Source organism: Lineus longissimus, chromosome 4 (assembly GCF_910592395.1).
Source record: "Lineus longissimus chromosome 4, tnLinLong1.2, whole genome shotgun sequence".
In the NCBI taxonomy this organism is placed as follows: Eukaryota; Metazoa; Nemertea; class Pilidiophora; order Heteronemertea; family Lineidae; genus Lineus; species Lineus longissimus.
Window position 1 is genome coordinate 21,930,051 of NC_088311.1, and position 15,045 is coordinate 21,945,095.

At 44.2% G+C, this 15,045-nt stretch overlaps 3 protein-coding genes and 1 long non-coding RNA gene across 4 annotated transcripts; 3 read left to right on the top strand and 1 right to left on the bottom strand.

Moving 5' to 3' along the window:
* Positions 1 to 45: 45 nt before the first annotated feature.
* On the top strand, positions 46 to 3,587 carry LOC135486524 (poly(U)-specific endoribonuclease-A-like). Its single transcript, XM_064769374.1, has 7 exons — positions 46 to 99; positions 388 to 450; positions 941 to 1,044; positions 1,313 to 1,408; positions 1,792 to 2,029; positions 2,325 to 2,484; positions 2,828 to 3,587. The coding sequence occupies exons 2-7, from the start codon at positions 416 to 418 to the stop codon at positions 3,107 to 3,109; spliced, it is 915 nt and encodes a 304-aa protein (XP_064625444.1). The 5' UTR covers positions 46 to 99; positions 388 to 415; the 3' UTR covers positions 3,110 to 3,587.
* A 2,804-nt stretch (positions 3,588 to 6,391) lies between these two features.
* Positions 6,392 to 7,987, top strand: LOC135487283 (uncharacterized). Its single transcript, XR_010446801.1, has 3 exons — positions 6,392 to 6,521; positions 6,944 to 7,186; positions 7,748 to 7,987. It is a non-coding gene; the product is annotated as an uncharacterized LOC135487283 (long non-coding RNA).
* A 249-nt stretch (positions 7,988 to 8,236) lies between these two features.
* LOC135486707 (uncharacterized) lies at positions 8,237 to 11,214 on the top strand. The gene is made up of 4 exons (XM_064769762.1): positions 8,237 to 8,283; positions 9,177 to 9,239; positions 9,438 to 9,516; positions 9,952 to 11,214. Exon 4 carries the CDS (start codon positions 10,103 to 10,105, stop codon positions 10,541 to 10,543), a length of 441 nt encoding a protein of 146 aa, XP_064625832.1. The 5' UTR covers positions 8,237 to 8,283; positions 9,177 to 9,239; positions 9,438 to 9,516; positions 9,952 to 10,102; the 3' UTR covers positions 10,544 to 11,214.
* LOC135486825 (annexin-B12-like) lies at positions 11,014 to 14,165 on the bottom strand. The gene is made up of 8 exons (XM_064769927.1): positions 14,135 to 14,165; positions 13,709 to 13,825; positions 13,256 to 13,426; positions 12,620 to 12,824; positions 12,341 to 12,492; positions 11,774 to 11,948; positions 11,384 to 11,496; positions 11,014 to 11,142 (listed from the first exon to the last, which is right to left on the bottom strand). The coding sequence occupies exons 2-8, from the start codon at positions 13,712 to 13,714 to the stop codon at positions 11,014 to 11,016; spliced, it is 951 nt and encodes a 316-aa protein (XP_064625997.1). The 5' UTR covers positions 13,715 to 13,825; positions 14,135 to 14,165.
* Between the last annotated feature and the right edge of the window lie 880 nt (positions 14,166 to 15,045).

Here is a 15,045-nt window from a genome sequence, read left to right on the forward strand (position 1 = left end):
TCAAAATCGATTTTAGAAAGTACCGGCTTAGTACCAAAGGTCAGGCGGAGGTCAAGGCTGTTTGCTTTTGCTGTTGTGGCAATTTTAATCATCAATAAAGTACGTTTTATTTATCAAAGATAGCGAAGATTCTCGCAACTTTGTTATTTTTCAGAAGCCAGTATTTCTTACTTTCTAAGAACAATGATGCATCTAGATTTTTGGCGGGCTTCTTCAGTTTTGTCCCACTTTTCGGTGTGATGACCTTCTTCTTGGTGGGTGTGGCACCATGGGCACGGGCATGGCAATGCCACAACCACACCATGGCCCACACCATGGCTAAAATTCACTATCAAAAATATTAACCTGGCAGATATTTTCACCATATTTTGCTCTTTTTTACTTCAGTCTTAAAACCTGATAAAATATCTCGATCATGGCAAGACGAGGTGGTAATTACCACAGACGCAGGTAATGATTTACTTTAGAGTAGGCCTACATGTGGAACAGCTCCATAGTCCATGCCTATTGATCTATTGCTAATATCCCTTCCAAGTTATCGTTTTGGGATGACCTGGTTATTGTTTGCTCACGAGTCACGTGCTCCAACATCATGACACTGGCCTCTTGACGAAGAAATTTGAGGGTTCAGCAAAACCTACACAAAAAGCAGAAAACACCTTGTTGTGTAGTGCTGTCATAACAACATAGTTACCAGGGCAAAATGTTCCTGTTGAACTGGGAGTGATGTATATAGACATGCTGACTGGATTATAGACAGTTTGATATCGGAGCACATCACTGCAATTCGGTAAGGCTGCCAGGCTACTTTTCCTTTTTGGCTTACCTAAAATTTTGGGGTAACGAGGCAAAATGGGCTTTGCATCCGCCTCCATGCATTTGCTTCTGGTTTCAATTATTAAATGCTTGCCTTGGGCTAAAACACTTTCTTTATTTTCAGTTTTGTGAAAAATGAGCTCATGTCGACGTTCATCAATGAGTTGTGGGATCTTGATGAAGAAGCAAGATGCCGCCATGGTGAACACTATGTGATAAATTTACAAGGTAATTAGTCTGATATGTTATGTAGTTATACCCAATTGTACTAGGCCTCAGATAGTGCTTATCAAGGAACCTCCTACATGTTTAGTGGTTGGCTATTGGGCTCAGGTTAGAGAGAAGTATTCTGTTAGCGTTGGTCATAGTTTACTGGTGCATGAGCTTACCTAACTTCTTTACAAGGTGAGCTTATTTTTGCTCATGCATGACAAAGCTGGTACTAGTTATCAAAAGCAGGCTAGTTATGAATATTCTCCCTTTATTTCCATTCTAGGTCATGCAGACTCTCGTGGCGGAACAGACAAGGCCAGGGCGAAGCTCTTCAAATGGGTCGATGACGAGAAGTTGTTTGAACGACCAACCTACGAAAGTAAGTAATATGAAATCTGTAAACTTTCATGCCATTGTTTTTGCAATTCAATAGAATTTCCTTAATTTTGTGCAATTGGGGCCCTTACTGTCGAAGAAAGAATCCTTTTCAGATAATACTCGATGGCATTTTCCAACGATAAAACCATTAAGTTATAACATTTTTGTGCCCCTTAAGTTCGCGATTGTACTCCCTCTTGCAAAAATCAGAATAATATTACATGTTGCTTGCAAAAATAAAAGGGTTTACAGTAGTTTTAAACAGTGCCCGACTCCACTTGAATTGCATGGGCATATGGATTGAATTGCAATGAAATTTTCGTAGAGATAACTTAAGGTACTATTCTAAAAGATGTTGTCATCATTTCTAATTCACATCTGCAGAATTCAGCAGGCTCCTTGATAACTATATCGCCATGGGCGGGGAGAAAGAGGTTGTGACGCGCGCGGAAGTGAAGGAGAATCGAGACTTCATCCAAGAGTGCATGCGCACACCCGTCATGCAGCGCACATGGGAGTTCCTTAAAAAAAACGCCGATAACATTCCTGACGATGAAATGGCATTTATGAAGCTGCTTGAGAAAACTTGGTTTCAATTATATAGGAGAACAAAGGGAGACAGGTAAGCACACTGATGGGTGTAGAGAGCGGGGGGGGGGGCAAATGCCCCCAAAAATGTCTTTTTGACCATGTTTTAGGCCAAAATATTTAAAAAGTGTCATTTTGCCCCCTCAGCCTTTTGCATCCCCCCCCCCCCCCAAGACCAAAAAGCTAACTATGCCCATGACACTTAATTGTTGAGACTAAGGGGCTGATATTTGAAGAAGAAATCACACCTGCAGTTTCATAGCGCCAGATTTATATAACATGTGAAAAATCTGTAAAATATGTTCCACAATGTCAATCATTATTTTCAGAGATCAAGATTCGTCAGGATTTGAGCATGTGTTTGTCGGCGAGATTAAGAAACTCGATCACGGAGGTCTGGAGGTCACTGGCTTCCACAACTGGATACAGCTCTATTTGTCGGAGAAGGCGGGAAACCTTGATTATAAAGGCTATTTCAAATGGGGAACTGTGAGTATGAATATGATTGCATTGTTTAATTCTATTGGCTGTTCACATTCTAGTTCTTCCCTATTCAATGAAGTGCTATTGGGGTATGGACTGGTGTTATTTTCACAGCCTTGGGTCAACCTGCAAAAATATTATATGCAAAAGCAATAGACTGTCGTTGACCCTTTCGCTGTCGAAGTCGCATTCAAAAATGTCGGTACCTATAGTTTTTGGATTAAACTACTGTTTCCTGGGTGTGTAAGGCATGTTTAGAGCAGCTCTGCCCAAGTGCTCATGAATTAGAATTAATGGAAAAAAACCTCAATCTTACCTGTTGTAATTTATTTGTCATTTCCTCCCCTAGGATAAGAATCAAGAGGAACCACGGATGCTGACGCTACGTTTTGGCTGGGAGGGCGAGGATGACGAAGACCCAGACGACGACGTCGAAGCAATCAAAAAGATGGGAAGTTCCTTCCTGGGGACGAGCCCGGAGTTTGAATTCGCCATTTACTCCGCGTGCTACTTTATGGGTTTGGAGAATATCGGGGTCGTCCTGGCCGATAAGTGGAAGGTCGAGTTACAGGTCCATAGGATGGGGCCGTACTTGGCGTCCTGTTTCCCTAAGGCTGCGGGATATGTGTAACTTGGCTTCAGCAGTAGTGGCTCTGTCTCTTCTTGACTTTTGGTGTAGCTTGTCTCGTCTCATACATGTTCCAGAAATAATGTGCTAATGACTAAATGATGTAAAATCCATTGATCAGTGACTAGTACAAGAACTAAGTCAATGACTAAGGGTGGTAAAATCCATTGGTCTCTGCATTTGTGATGTCAAACTTTCTCTGTACAGTCTGTCGAGACCTATCAGTGACGCAATACTTTTGTTGCCTAGTTGAAAAGTTGCAATACCCACCGGCAAGTATGGCTTGATCTATACTTGCCACCGGGCATAATGATCTGATGGTAGACTTAAGTCGCATTTTGGTAGATGGCCTTGTCACTTGTCCATTCTAATGAAGTCCCTATACTGGACTGCTGGACATAAACAATACATATTTAACTCTTGTTTCATATACAACTTTATAATAATATTCTCTTGTCCTCTGTTGTCTTTCATTAATAAACAGATTTATAACAATTTGTGGTGACACGTTTTCTTTAATTTTAACTCGGGATATTCCAAGTTGTGACAGTGTGATTGCCAAGGACCGATGTTCCGGTGACCAATCTGTGAGATTGGGCTTGTTGAGGACAAAACTCAGTCATTTCAAACAACTGGAGATGGTGGACCGGCAACCAGTGTTGTCTCCACTGGATACTCGGGAAGGGCCTGTCTTCAAGAGCTCTATCACAGGCAAAGGGGTCGTTGTTCAGCCGTTCTATAAGAAGACCAACATTCTCAAGTATACACTAGGGGGGGTTGTGACTGTCTCAGCGGGGACTACTTGAAGGTGCCTTCTGTCTCCAGGTGGTTGTGAAAGTGTTACCAACTGAGGAGGGACAATAGCATTCTACATGGGTTGTATCCAGTACATCCCTGAGATTACATGAGCCACTTGAGGTAGATGATTTGCCGCAATGGCCAGGCTGGTCTTGATGTTATCCCAAGTGCCCTACTTGGTCTCAGGTGCCCTGTTTGAGATGCCCTACTAGAGGTACATGCAGTCTCTCTGTGAACAGGTTGAGCCTGTCTTCAAGGGCACCGTGATAGAATGTCTACCAAAGGTGGGATGGTCCTGATTTTGTCTCTGGTGCATGGGTTGTGTCAGCTTCATGTATATCCCTGAGGTACAAGAGCGAGTTTACTTAGATGATTTGTCTCTTTAGTCAGATTGTGCCTGTCTTCAATGGTACAGTGAGATAGAACTTCGGCCAAAGGCAGAATGGTCCTGATATTGTCCAAGGTGCATGGTTTGTGTCAAGTACATCCCAGACAGTAGCTAGTTGAGGTAGACAGGTTGTCTGAATGGTCAGGTTGTGCCTGTGTTCAAGTGTACAGTAAGGCAGAAGCTCTTCCAAGGGCAGAACTCTTCAGAAACTGTTTGCCCTGGTGTTGTACGTTTTCGTTCACAGGCCTGCACTGTCTCTAATGAACACTATGTGGTTTCTCAAGGACCCTACTTGAGGTACGCGTTGCCGCTGTACACATTTCCAGAAATGGGGCGCTGAGTGCCCGAAATAGTGATGTAATAAGGGGAAACTAGGCCTTATGGTGGAGGGACAAAGGAGATAGTCATGGTTGACCAACACACTTGAATGCCTTGAATGACGGACAAGGGGGAAAAAGTTAGTTCCAATGCAAGCCACCAATTTCGGGAAGCATGAATAGCCAGGTTGGACCTGTCTTTAAATACAGAGTGAAGTCAAGCTCCACAAAGGGAAAAAGTGTTCTGATGTTGTTACAGTTACATGAGCTACCTCAGCTAAACGAGCTACTCTAAGTAGGCTATTTGCGTCTCAGTAGTCCGGTAGGGCCTGTTTTCAAGACGCAATGATTTGGGCGCTCCATCGCAAGGAGAAGGGGCATGGTGTTGTGTTACTCCATCAGTGGACCCTCTGTCTCCAGTGAACACCACGTTGTTGTGATCGTCTTGGGGGCAACTTAAAGCTGCATTCGGTCCCCAGGTGGTTGTGATAGTGTTGGCAACTGAGAATGAACAATAGCAGTACACCATCTCAGTGGACACTTGGAGTTTGCTATAGAGTGTAACCGTCTGTTTGGGGACGCCAGCATTACACTGTCTCCATTGGACACAAACAGAAGGGGGTTGTGACAGGTACATAGGTCACGTGTGGTTTATGGAATATCCGCTAGACTCCTAGGACAGTCTAATCCGTCATCATGATCGTTTCTTCTTATTGGTGACAGGACGAGGCCTCCACTGCGTGCGGAGTATAAACCCAGCTAGTTGTGACACCACATTGCCTATTTCTTTTCAGTCTGATTGTGATTCTCAGTTCTGTAGGTTAAGATATGTAGTGACCCGCATGACGAAATGTATCCTTCCTCCTGGGATTGCTAATAACCTGGTTATGATACCATTTTACCCCACGTAATCATCATGCAGCAACATACATGCGTGTAAAGTCTCAGCCGGCAGTGACTTTAGGTCGCATGCAGGTATACTCCGGACGTAGTGGACCGGTCTCGCCCTGTCGCATTTTGAGAGACGACAGGATGACGAAACGGACTGTCCCGGGAGTCTACATGCATGATGATGACGTTTGGTGAAATGGTGTCGCCATCCAATTGGGTCCGTTAGACAACTGGTTGTGACACCACCTTGCGATTTCTTTTTCATTCTGATTCTTTTTTATCGTTCCTGCAGGTTGTTACAATTCACGAAATGTCCTCGTCCTGCCAGGTTCGTGTCACAACCGACACCAGGTTATCATGCTGTTTGAAGGTTTGACACAGCAAATGGTCTAGCATATCCATCCTCTATCATGGATGTGACACTGGACCAGAAGTCAGCAAAATCTAGGACGGAATAAATACAAATTTGACACTAAACAGTTACACAAATTAACCGTTATATTTATTTGATTGGTCGGTTTACGACTGATCCAAATGAATCGAAGACAATTATCGTGCGAAATCAATGAAATCTTGGGTTAATTTAGGACCGATCTGAAGCAATTTATTGGTCATTTAGGTAGCATTGGCCCTATTTATAAAACACGGTTGATGTGTATGTAGAAGGAAGTTGGATATTAGTGTATATAGAAGGAAGTAGGATATTATTGGCTAAGCAGGTTTCCTGTCAACTTGATAAGCGCGCCATTCTCCAGAAGTAGAGGTTGCGATCTTACACATCATCTCGCTGGGAAATAGCGAGTAGACGACAACCTTTCCCCTGGATATTGCCGTGATATTGGGAATTTAGATACAGTGGTAGTTTTGCAAAGCGACACATTAAAAACGCGCAGTTGAGATTTGATGTCATGATATTCGATGCCTTCATTATTTCTAACTTGGAGATGAAAAACCATGAAGGTCTTCGGACGGTTGTGCCAAACCTTATGGTGTTTAGCAGCATTGATGACTATTAGCAAAGGTAGGCTTTTTTCATGATTCGATTGCCCTAATTTTGTAGATATTTATGTGCTAATTTCTTCACTTGGAGCCCATGCTCGGGGGCATGTTCTCATAACGCCTAACATCATCACAACTCGGATACGTCTCCGCCACGTTCCTCCGGACGAAGTGGTGTTGGTGTCGTCTTTCCCCGTAGATGGAGGGACGAGGACAAAAGTGGATGAGGAAATCGAGCTGCCTCGGGAGCCTAAGATTTCATAGGTCATGGCCATACAGAAAATAACAAGGGTACGTCTGCATGATATTAATATATCTCAGACCATTTCACATACTTGCCTTAATGCGACAAGAAACTTGAGATACCAGGCCATTTTAAAGATACAATGCTTTGGGCTTCCTGTATTTTCTTCTAAAATTTGTGTTAAGGCATTTTCGTTTTAGGATTTCGAGAGATCGTCTGCGGCGCTAAGAATGTCACCATAAGTTGTGGCAGAGACAAAGGCATTGCCATCAAGCGGTTATATGGTTGTGATGACTGTCGCAGAGACGGGTGCGCCGAGTCTATCCTGGATAAGGAGAACAATGACAGAGTTTGGTCCAGGTGCAACATGTCCTCAAGTTGTAATATCGTGCCGTCGAATATAAAGGAAGGACAGGGTTTGGGGGTGGAATATCACTGCGCCGGTAAGTCGGAGAACCAAGACATGTAACAGTGTCCCCTTGATACATTTCTGTTTGTTGTACATGTCATTGTTTGATAATTGACTTGATATGAATGGGGGGGGGGGGGGGGGGGGGGGGTGTTGCGAAACCGAGTCAGAAGAAGTCATTGTCCATGATGATATGATGATGATGATTACACTCCGGACGCAGTGGACCGGTCTCGTCCCCTCGCGCAGTATCACGAGCTTAATTGATAGGATGACGAATGAACTGGCTCGGGAGCTTACAGCCCTTCTAATTCGGCAGCAACGATATCTGATTATTTTAAATACAGAGGTTTAAACTCCCGCTTTGTTTTATACGTAAGCGCTACCTTTGGATACATCGTCTACACATACTTGAATGGTCCCGACCCACTTTTAATATTGAAGAACAATAGTCAGAACGAGCGACTGAGATGAATAGCTAATTACACGTACTTGTCATGAGAAAAATGCTGCCTATGATTGTAAATTCTAGATCTATCAATCGCCGATAAAAATCTCGTGTCTAATTCTTTGCAATTTCCCAATTACTCTGCAGGCAATGTCACAGGCTGCAATAACGACACAATCTCCCTCTATTGCCTTGGACAACAAACAATCCATCTGACAAAATATTATCAGCTGGGTTGCTGCCAAGAGTCTAGGAATTGTGTTCCGACGGAAACGGAGGTTTCTGTTAACGCAACATCGCTTGGACGGTACATCTCACTGAGTTGCCAAGGCAAGCAGAATTGTCAGAAACGGGTGCCAGAAACAGCTCTCCGGGTACATTATTTGTGTGAAGGTAGGCTAATTGCATGATACAAAGGGAACATCTACTGATGCCGTTCTTGAATCAACAAGGTGCACAAATTTAGTAGTTTTGAGTTCGCCCTTCTATACGGGTTTGAAGAAATCTCAGACGTCTTTCACCTTTATGCTTATGGACGGATGATTAACCGCGGAACTTGCTCTACGATACTATTTTCTCAGCTTCCTTCTATGACAAAATGAATGCACGCACTGTCTTTTCTATACCTTTAGGAGGCAGCAACCGACGTAACATTTCCAGCCCAATCGCGGAGTCTTTCCCCGGTAGGTCAATGATCGCGCTAGGCGCCGCGTCACATCATATGACTGTGACACTGTGAAATGAAAGAATGGTCCTGGATCATTAATTTGATACATACCAACATTTGTGTTTAATTTCACAATAAAAAAGCGTAGTCCCTCTCCATTCGCCATGCCACCGAAGACTTACTCAATTAGCCCTTCCTCTCCCTACCTAGCTTCCTTTCCGCCGACGAAGCGAGCTCGCCCTTCTCCGCACATGTTTTCTTCCTCCGACGTGACGCACACTCCCTCCTGATCTCCGTGCAGGTTGCCTTCCTCTCACGAATACCCCCGTCCAAATAGGTTCCATTCTCCGCAATTCCCCTCCTCAGACGCAATAAACGGATCTCTCTTCTCCATACAGGTTCCCTGCCTCTTACTCAATGAACGGCACTCTTTCTCCATACAGGTTTCCTTCCTCCTACTCTCAGTGCACGTCCCTTCTCTGTTGTTCCCCTCCTCTCACTCAATGAACGGCACTCTTTCTCCATACAGGTTTCCTTCCTCCTACTCTCAGTGCACGTCCCTTCTCTGTTGTTCCCCTCCTCTCACTCAATGAACGGCACTCTTTCTCCATACAGGTTCCCTTCCTCTTACTCTCAATGCACATACCTTCTCTGCTGTTCCCCTCCTCTCACTCAATGAACGGCACTCTTTCTCCATACAGGTTTCCTTCCTCCTACTCTCAGTGCACGTCCCTTATCTGCTGTTCCCCTCCTCTCACTGAATGAACGGCACTGCCTTCTCAAATAGGTTTCCTATTCTCATTCAATGAACCCTCCCTTCTCCACACAAGTTTTCTTCGTCGAACACTCAATTCCATTCAATCTTCCTTTTCCACAATTCCGGTTTTATCGCAGGGTTTTATCTTACAGACCAGACGACCGTTCCTCCTCATACGTTCGAAGTCGTTAACAAAAAAACTCTCTCCAGCACGGGTAAGAGTTTGAAAGTTATATTCTCCTTCTGGAACTCTTGAAATAACCCTTCTACCACTGCAGGGCCCAGTTGCTCCATATATATCCTACCTGACAGCAAGAATAAAGAATAGTCTTTATTTATTTTTAGTGACAGTGTAGGATAAAATAGCTAACTTCATTGAACTCCATCCACAATAATTTCCGCTTACTTTTCAGTCATCATCATAATAATTGCTTGCGTGTTTGGAGTGACGATACTTTTGCTCATCAACATCGCCGTCGCCGTGTACTGCGGGTAGGTTGCCATATGGCCCCTAGACCGGTGTAGAAGTTTAAAATGTCCTAAGATAGAATGCCCGGGAAACAAAGGATTCTATCATGCGCTTCAATCTCTGAGCTATTGACGGTTAGGGTCTCTATAAAACCATATTGCAGAATACGATAGAGCCGGACACTTTTTCCAGGGGGGCATTTGTTACTGTTACATCGGTCTGGCCCGCCCCACTACAAGGGGGCGGGGCCTATTTGAATTGGCTTAATGCCCCCCTTTCTTCTTGGGGCTTGGGTCGCTCCAGTGACGGGTAGTTGCACCTTCACCATCAACTTGGTAAATGACCGTAAATCGAAGCGCCGCCAGGCTTCTTCGCGTTGAGAGTAAACAGGTAGTTTTCGCAAATCCGCCGAAACGCCAATCGTCAATCATGATAACATCTTAAAAACCTCCTTTCAGACCAAAATTGACCAGTTACGTGGTCACACCCAGAAAACCAAGTTCGAATCACGTTGTTGACGACCCCGCCAAAGACGTCACCAGGTGGAGCACCGTGAAAGCAAGAGACGCAAGAAAAAAAGGGACTATAGAGGCAAGAGACGAGACGGGTATGAAGGAAAATGATCTCTACCAGGCTTCAGACTTTCGGGGTCTCGATTATTTCTCCTTGAAAGAAAATGACCTCTATCAGGGTATAGATGAAGTTGAAGGTCAAATGTTGAATCACTTCCCCGAAGGTCAAATGAAAGATAATGTCATTTACCAAGCGTTTGATGACATCAGCCCGACAGGTGACAATGGTGGCCGTGACCTTGGACAATGTCGAGATCAAATCGAGGAACAAAATTTATATGAAGAAGTGAATGACCTTGAACAGGCTCATGAGGTCATTCATCTACCTGGGCATAGCATTTTAGAAGGTCAAGGTCATAGCGCACGTGCCGTACGTTTGCCCGGGTACAAGACGCTTGAAGGTCAGGGACACAGGGCAGAATCAGATTGGGATGAGATGAAGGAAAACGACCTTTACTGCCCGATACCTCATCTATAGTTTGATACACTTCATTCCGAGAAACATGAAAAGGATGTACTGCAAAAACAAGTGTGGTTCGAAAAGACGGTCAAGCAGCTTATAATTTATTCGAGAACCTCCCTGGTACTACAAGAAGCAAAACAATTAGCACTCTCAACATTCTTTTCAATATCTGCAATATTCATGGAGGAACTATAGACAGATACAAAGTTACAGGTTATTTAGTGGCAATACGTTTTGCATTGTTTCACGACAATTTCGGATGACATTCTAAAAGGGGCTTTTTCTCATGGACGGCATTTTGAAAGGGTTAATTGGTATTTTCATACCCAAGTGCAGAGAGAAATAAACATATGCATTCAGAACTAATTAAACGGGCAGTTGCGTCAACCGCTACTCCAAGGGCAAACATGCAGAGTCAGGGCATTTCAAAGACTTCTCGACGTAATATTGAATGAGAGGCCAACCTCTGTCTGTTCAAATGCCTCTCACTCTGATACAACAGCGAGGAGTAGGTCACCATAATCCCCACTAGTGTCTCCTTCCACCCACTCGCTGAAACTCTGGCCGTCACCATAGTTCCTATTGAATTCGTCGATGATGTCGGCGAGATCGATCTGCAGATAATGTAGAAAATGAGATTCTGATTAAAGGCAACCAACCATTGGACACAAGCCTGATATAGATGACCTTTAGCGATTTTTTTCATTTCATTTTTCAAACTTCCTGCCTTTCTGTCCATTGAGATGAACAGAAAACTCACACTCCGTGACTGTGTGATCGGCATCGAACCAATTAGATGAACTGAAACATCCCGTCTCCGCGACAGTAATAACCAACGAACCAATCAAAACCTACCTCACATCGGCAGACAACCAACCGAATGAGATTCTCATCATCAGTTCCTACACCTTTCATCGACTTCAAAAGACGCTCTGCAAAGTACGCATTCTTGTTTTCGATTGTCTTTACTGGAAAGGTGAAAAGGATGACAAATTCTAAGATTTGCTGACAGCAACAATTTGTTCATCGGAATTCCGATAATAATGTACAATTTGAGAAACAGATTCTGCCTCACCCGCTCACTCATTAGAAATATGCAGACCCCCCCCCACCCACCCTTCGGAGCTTCTAGTCTATTTGGCTTTTGAAATTTGCCAAATAGTGGCGTCGGGGTGGTTCACGATTTGGTCTCCTTCGTTCTGAGGTTACTGCGTCTGAAGAGTACCAACTGTAGACCACACTCACCGACAGCGAGTAGGGAGTCCTCGTAGTCTCCGCTGGTCTCTCCCTTGATCTCCTCAATGATATGCTTCCCCTTCTGGGCCTCGAAAGCCTTGAAGAACACCCTCAGATGGGCGTGGCTCCGTGCGCAGAGGATCTCGTTAAACACACTCTCGTCTGTACCGACACCAACTCCGGCCTGAAAACAAGGCGAAATACATTCAATCACCAACAAAATTGTGCAGACGATATCTGCTTGAGGTTGGTAGGGGAAAGTTTGAAGAAGAGTTGAACATATCAAGGAAAGTTTGTAGAAGAGTTGACCATATCAAGAAAACTCGATTGTCAATTCAGGTTGATCATATCAATCGTCTGGTCGGCGTTTCTTCAATATCTGTTAAAAAAAATATTTGTATAGTTATGTAGCAGCAGACGATATACTGGCGAGGATCCCGAAAGGCACCGCCTCCGATTGAATTTAGAGGACTACCTGACTGATAGGCCTTAGCGGCAACACCACAAAACTGGCGGTTGTTTTGCCATCACACAACAAACTTGGGGATGGGAAAAGAAAAGTAGATGTACATGTACCTTGATGAAATTCTCCACGTCCTCCTGTACCTTAGCGTTGCTGACGGGCTCGGACTCTGCGTCCCTGCTTCCACCCAACATGGCCACCAGGACCCGCTTGAAGTAACCGCTCGTATCACCAGCTACATCCTTCACAAGGTCCTTGTGGTAATCTACAATTAGTAAGGATCCACGTTATTTTGTCCCTGTCTCTGGATGTTAGTATTTTAAGAAGATAGGGTGAATTAGTTTTTTTGATGCCAAGGAATTAAGGGTTGATTAATATTTTTGAACACGTACGTATTTTGTATTGCTCCTTGAGAGCCGTGATCTCCTCATTGTTCTTTGAGCAGATGAGGTCTATGAGGTCTCTCTCGTCTGTCCCGGCGCCGGACACAGCCTTGTGGACGATCTCCGCCTCGTACGCCTGGCGTTCTTTGATGAGGGCTCGCGCTAGCGTCTCGTATTTACCGGTCAACTCACTTTTGAGTTCATCCTCAAGGATCTAAAAAAGTTTATGAAGAGTTTGAATGTCCCCTGCGGATTAATGTATTTTAGTGATATTCTGCCATCAGTCTCGGGTTTGGAGGTGAAATTTACCGCTTTCACTGGTTTTTGAAGTCAGTAAGATGAGTAACAATGGGCGAGTCAATTCGTTACAATAAAAGTTTATGCAATGTCGAAAGGCGTTTTCGCGCCTACATGTTGCCTCCGAGGAAAGTACTCTCGGCCCTAGGGGGTATTCGGTGTAACCGATATCAAGACGCCAACCACATCAACATATCATAAACTGGGGGCCGAGCCGGATAGCTCTCGGCGGTGGCGAGACTGCTGGAAAACTCCAGGCTAATTGGAGCAGGCTTTTAACATCTTCAAGTCAATTTCTTGGATCATTCTAAACAAAGAGAAATGACTTTGTTTGAAATAACAACGTACCTTTCCATACATAGTCTGGTATTTGCTCTTGATCTCCTGGAGCTGAGCGTTGCTGTGTCTGGCGAGGACCGTGCTGAGTCTGGCCTCGTCCGTTCCGGCGCCCTTCATGGCCTTTTCGAGTTGTTCGCATGCCTCTTGGACATCGAAGTTGGGGTTGGCGGACACTGTTCCCTGTAAGATGAAACCATGCAAAATCGTTGAAAAGAGATCTTATTCTTTATAAATGGCGAAGAGAATAGATAGACCCGCGTGTCATATGCGCCCCATGACAAAGGTCGCGGGTCGGATCAAGTTGAGACGAATTTGTTATTTGAGACTTCAGATGCGCGAAAACACAACGAAGGGGTGCAGGGCTCGCCCTCATCTGAAAGGTTGGGTGGTTGTTTAAAAGCTCCCCGACCTGTCGGTCCTCATGAAACTACATTAGATAGAATGAAATGATGATAGACTTACTGTCATTATGAATGGTCTCTTATCCTTGATTTGGGAATGTCGGCACGGTTGTCCAGCGGTCACTGTCTTGGTACTAGGTATAGGCCTATGGTCATACTGACTGTAGACGCATAGGCCCTTGGAATTTAAAGGTGGGTGGTATTAGGCCTTGTTATGGCTTTTTGGATTACGGGATCACTCTTTAACAAACCGATCAGTTCCGCAATGTCTAAGTTGCGTAAAATTGACTTGATATAGAGGGCTTTAATAATTGACAAAAAGGTTCGGTCGTCATTAAGAATTATGACAATATTAGCAATGAAGCACTTATACATAGGTCATCAAAAGCACTGCCATTATATATAGTAATACATGTACATTATGGTTGATTGGTCTACATATTTCATGTTGTGACCCGGGTTGTGAATCTGTCGTCATGAAACCTACTTGGGATGAAAGATGGAGATCATGTCATCAAACACCATGAAATTCTCCCTTCGTTTTGTAGCACTTCGACTCCACAAGGGGAGCCCGTGGTCACTGTCACACGGTCTGAGTAAAGTGTTCGGTGATTTACGTTAAGGGTCATTAAAGTGATTAATTGGTCTTGTCCTCTGATCCTTTGGCCGCTTAGTGACAGCATTTTGGTTTTTGTCGACTGACAGAACAAATACAATCATATATATAGTTCCATGAAAGATCAGGTTCAAACAGGATCCTCTTTGTTTTCATCAGGAAAAAGCGGCAGAGACCTTGGTATTTCCGAAGGGAGCATTTTTAAAGGGGTCTACAGGCAGACCGCAATCGTCCTCAGCGTAGTGAGGTTGTGACATTGTCCTAAGCAAGCCCGATGCGCAACATGGCCTCCAGATGTTGTCACAGGTCTAAATGGTCTTCAGGTCATATTTCACAGCGCTTGATGTTGTCATCATTGCACAGCGTAGATGTGCGCTGCATTCTAATTGATTATGGGTCGCTTTCAAGACTGTGTAAAGAAGGAAGAAACAATGTTCATAACCTTTTAGAAAAACAAACTCGCGCTAAACTACGCCCTTCTTCAGTTAGGTTCGATTCCAGTGGTGGACAAAAGATGGCGACAGTGACAAGGCTCGTTTTGAAGACAGATTGTGACAAAGCGTCTCGGACGGATCATGATGGCTTTGAAAAACAACTCTCAGTTGGCACTTCCTCATTGGTTAAATAAGTTTTTTAACTGTCTCATATTAGCCGAACTGTGCCACACTGCCAATCAAGCCCCCCCCCCTTCTCCCCAAAGAAAACAAGACGTGCAAAGAACTGACACCTCATTTGGAGGTGCATTCACCCAAAGACAATACCAAAGATATTCCTAAACTAGA

Bases quoted from the DNA above. Each gene is read 5' to 3' on its own strand.
- LOC135486524 (XM_064769374.1), top strand. From the start codon at position 416: ATGGCAAGACGAGGTGGTAATTACCACAGACGCAG. The intron at 1,409-1,791 runs GTAAGTAATATG...TCACATCTGCAG, and splicing joins TGAACGACCAACCTACGAAA to AATTCAGCAGGCTCCTTGAT. The intron at 2,030-2,324 runs GTAAGCACACTG...CATTATTTTCAG, and splicing joins AGGAGAACAAAGGGAGACAG to AGATCAAGATTCGTCAGGAT.
- LOC135486825 (XM_064769927.1), bottom strand. The intron at 11,497-11,773 runs GTGAGTGTGGTC...TCACCTTTCCAG, and splicing joins GGACTCCCTACTCGCTGTCG to TAAAGACAATCGAAAACAAG. The intron at 11,143-11,383 runs GTAGGTTTTGAT...CATTATCTGCAG, and splicing joins TGGTTGTCTGCCGATGTGAG to ATCGATCTCGCCGACATCAT.
- LOC135486707 (XM_064769762.1), top strand. From the start codon at position 10,103: ATGAAGGAAAATGATCTCTACCAGGCTTCAGACTTTCGGGGTCTCGAT.